Here is a 2,370-nt window from a genome sequence, read left to right as displayed (position 1 = left end):
GGAAGGAGAGGTCCGGCCGCCCGGCCAGCCCCCTGCCAGCACCTCCTTCCCCTGTCCCTAGGCTCTCACCTGGCCGGGGTCCCGCAGCGTACCGGTAGCGGAGAGGAAAGCCCCGGTTTCCCTCGGTAGGGTGGCAGGGGGCGGGCAAGGCCGCAGGAAGGTGAAGTCGCTGCGGTCGGAGCCGGGGGAGAAGCAAGTGCTGTAGCACTGGGACTGGGAGTCGGTGGGTCGCAGGGTGACCTCCATGTACTTAAGGGTGCCGTCGGAGCTCAGCTGGAGCTTGGGGCTGGAGTGCTTGAAGAAGTCCCGAGAGGGAGACTCGCTGAGCCAGCAGCAGCAGCAGGGCGAGGCGGCGGCATGGCCTCTGCGCCGGAGGCACCGGGCAGCCAGGACTGTGATGGTGGCGAGCGCCACAGTGCTAACGGCTGCCAGTGCGATGATCAGGTAGAGGGTCAGGTCTGGCTTCTCCTTGGCACCAGCTAGAAAATCCCGAGGCTTGTAGCTCTCCTCCAGGGCCACCTCTTCCAAGGTCACGGTGATGGTGACAGTGGTGGAGAGCGGTGGGTCGCCGTTGTCCATCACCTGGACAATGAGCTGCTGCACTGCCGTGTCAGTGTCCTGGAGGGCACGCGCCGTCCGCACTTCCCCAGTGTATAGTGACATGTGGAACAAGGAGGGGTCGGTGGACTGCGGCAGCAGTCGGTATGACAGCCAGGCATTGTGCCCGGCATCTGCATCCACTGCTGTCACCTTGGTGACCAGGTAGCCCGGTGGGGCAGATAGCGGGACCCTCTGGGGTGCTGGGACATCACTGTCGCTGGCAGGGTGCAGGATGGTGGGGGGGTGGTCATTCTGGTCCAGCACGAAGATGTAGACAGTAACATTGGCATGGAGTGGGGGGGACCCAGAGTCCCGCACAGCCACAGAGACTGGCAGAACCTGCAGCAGCTCAAAATCAAAGGTGCGCTGAGCGTAGAGGTTGCCATTGTCAGGGTTGATGTGGACGAAGGAAGAGATGGGGGCACCCTGCACTTGGCCACTCTCTATGGAGTAAACAAGCCGGGAATTATCCCCGTCGTCAGGGTCTGAGGCAGAGACAGTGCACAGTAGGGAGCCAGGCGGGTTGTTCTCCGGGAGGAAGGCATCGTAGGAGGGCTGCAAGAAGTGCGGGGGGTTGTCATTCACATCAGATATGTTGAGGAGCAGCGTGAGTGTCGTGGTGAGGGATGGAGACCCACCATCCTGGGCAATCAGCTCCACTATGTACTGTGAGGTGGACTCTCGATCCAGGCTGTCCCGGGTGATGAGGGAGAAGTGGTTCTGAAGGGATCTGATGGCAAAAGGCACATCGGGGGAGATGTCCAAGCTCACATCCCCATTGGCCCCTGAGTCTCGGTCCCGTACATTGAAGAGCCCCACCACAGTCCCTGGTGAGGTGTCTTCCGGCACCGGGTTCTTTCAGCACCTCTGGGGGGTTGTCATTGGCATCCTTCACTTCCACCTGTAGCACACAGTGGCCCTCCATCTCTGGCACCCCACCATCATGGGCTCGCACATAGATCTCATAGAAAGGGGATTCCTCAAAGTCCAAGGCCCCACTCACCCGGACCTCGCCGCTGCGGGGATCCAGGGCAAAGAGCCTTCGGACCGAGTCAGAGGTGTGAACCCCGAAGGAGTACTGCGTCTCCCCATTGGGGCCCTCATCAGGGTCAGACGCGTTGAGCCGGAGGAGCAGGGCCCCCAAAGGCGTGTTTTCTGGGACTTGCACCTTGTACGTTGCACGGTCAAAGGTGGGCGCGTTGTCATTGACATCTAGGACCAGGACTGTTATCTGCGCTGTGCCTGATCGGGCTGGGCTTCCCCCATCCATGGCCGTCAGCACCAGCTGCAGTTCTGGCTGCTCTTCCCGGTCCAGGGCACGCTCCAGCACCAGCTCCGGGAAGAGTTTGCCATCCTGCTGCTGCTTGACGTCCAGGGAGAAGTGGGAGTTGGGGCTCAGCCGGTAGGAGCCCACAGCATTGGTGCCCACATCGGGGTCCTGCGCACTCTCCAGGGGGTAGCGCGTAGCCACTGTGGCCGACTCGGCAACACGCAGGGTGCGGTGAGCAGTGGGGAAGCTCGGGGAGTTGTCATTGAGGTCCAGGATCTCCACTTCCAGGCGGAAGAGCTGCAGGGGGTTCTCTGTCACCACCTGCACCGACAGCACGCAGCTGGCAGCCGCTCCGCACAGACGCTCACGGTCCAGCTGCTGGCTCACCACCAGCTCCCCACTGTCCAGGCGCACGGCGAAGTGGCGCAGGCTCTCCTCCGAGCCCAGGCGCAGCCTGCGACCCGGCAGATCCTCCACCTTCAAGCCCAAGTCTCGGGCCC

The 2,370-nt window shown here is 62.5% G+C and overlaps 1 protein-coding gene across 1 annotated transcript in view; it reads right to left on the bottom strand.

The window, feature by feature from the left end:
• Positions 1–2,370, bottom strand: part of LOC104282627 — a gene marked incomplete at its 5' end in the record, with an annotated part of 38,873 nt that overhangs the window by 29,060 nt on the left and 7,443 nt on the right. The window contains 2 exon segments of the mRNA XM_009880742.1: positions 70–1,459; positions 1,461–2,361. Coding sequence (XP_009879044.1) covers positions 70–1,459; positions 1,461–2,361 — 2,291 coding nt within the window.

This window comes from Charadrius vociferus, unplaced genomic scaffold (genome assembly GCF_000708025.1).
Source record: "Charadrius vociferus isolate BGI_N301 unplaced genomic scaffold, ASM70802v2 scaffold822, whole genome shotgun sequence".
Classification (NCBI taxonomy): Eukaryota; Metazoa; Chordata; class Aves; order Charadriiformes; family Charadriidae; genus Charadrius; species Charadrius vociferus.
Note: the sequence above shows the minus strand (reverse complement) of the source record. Positions and strands in the feature narration are given on the sequence as shown.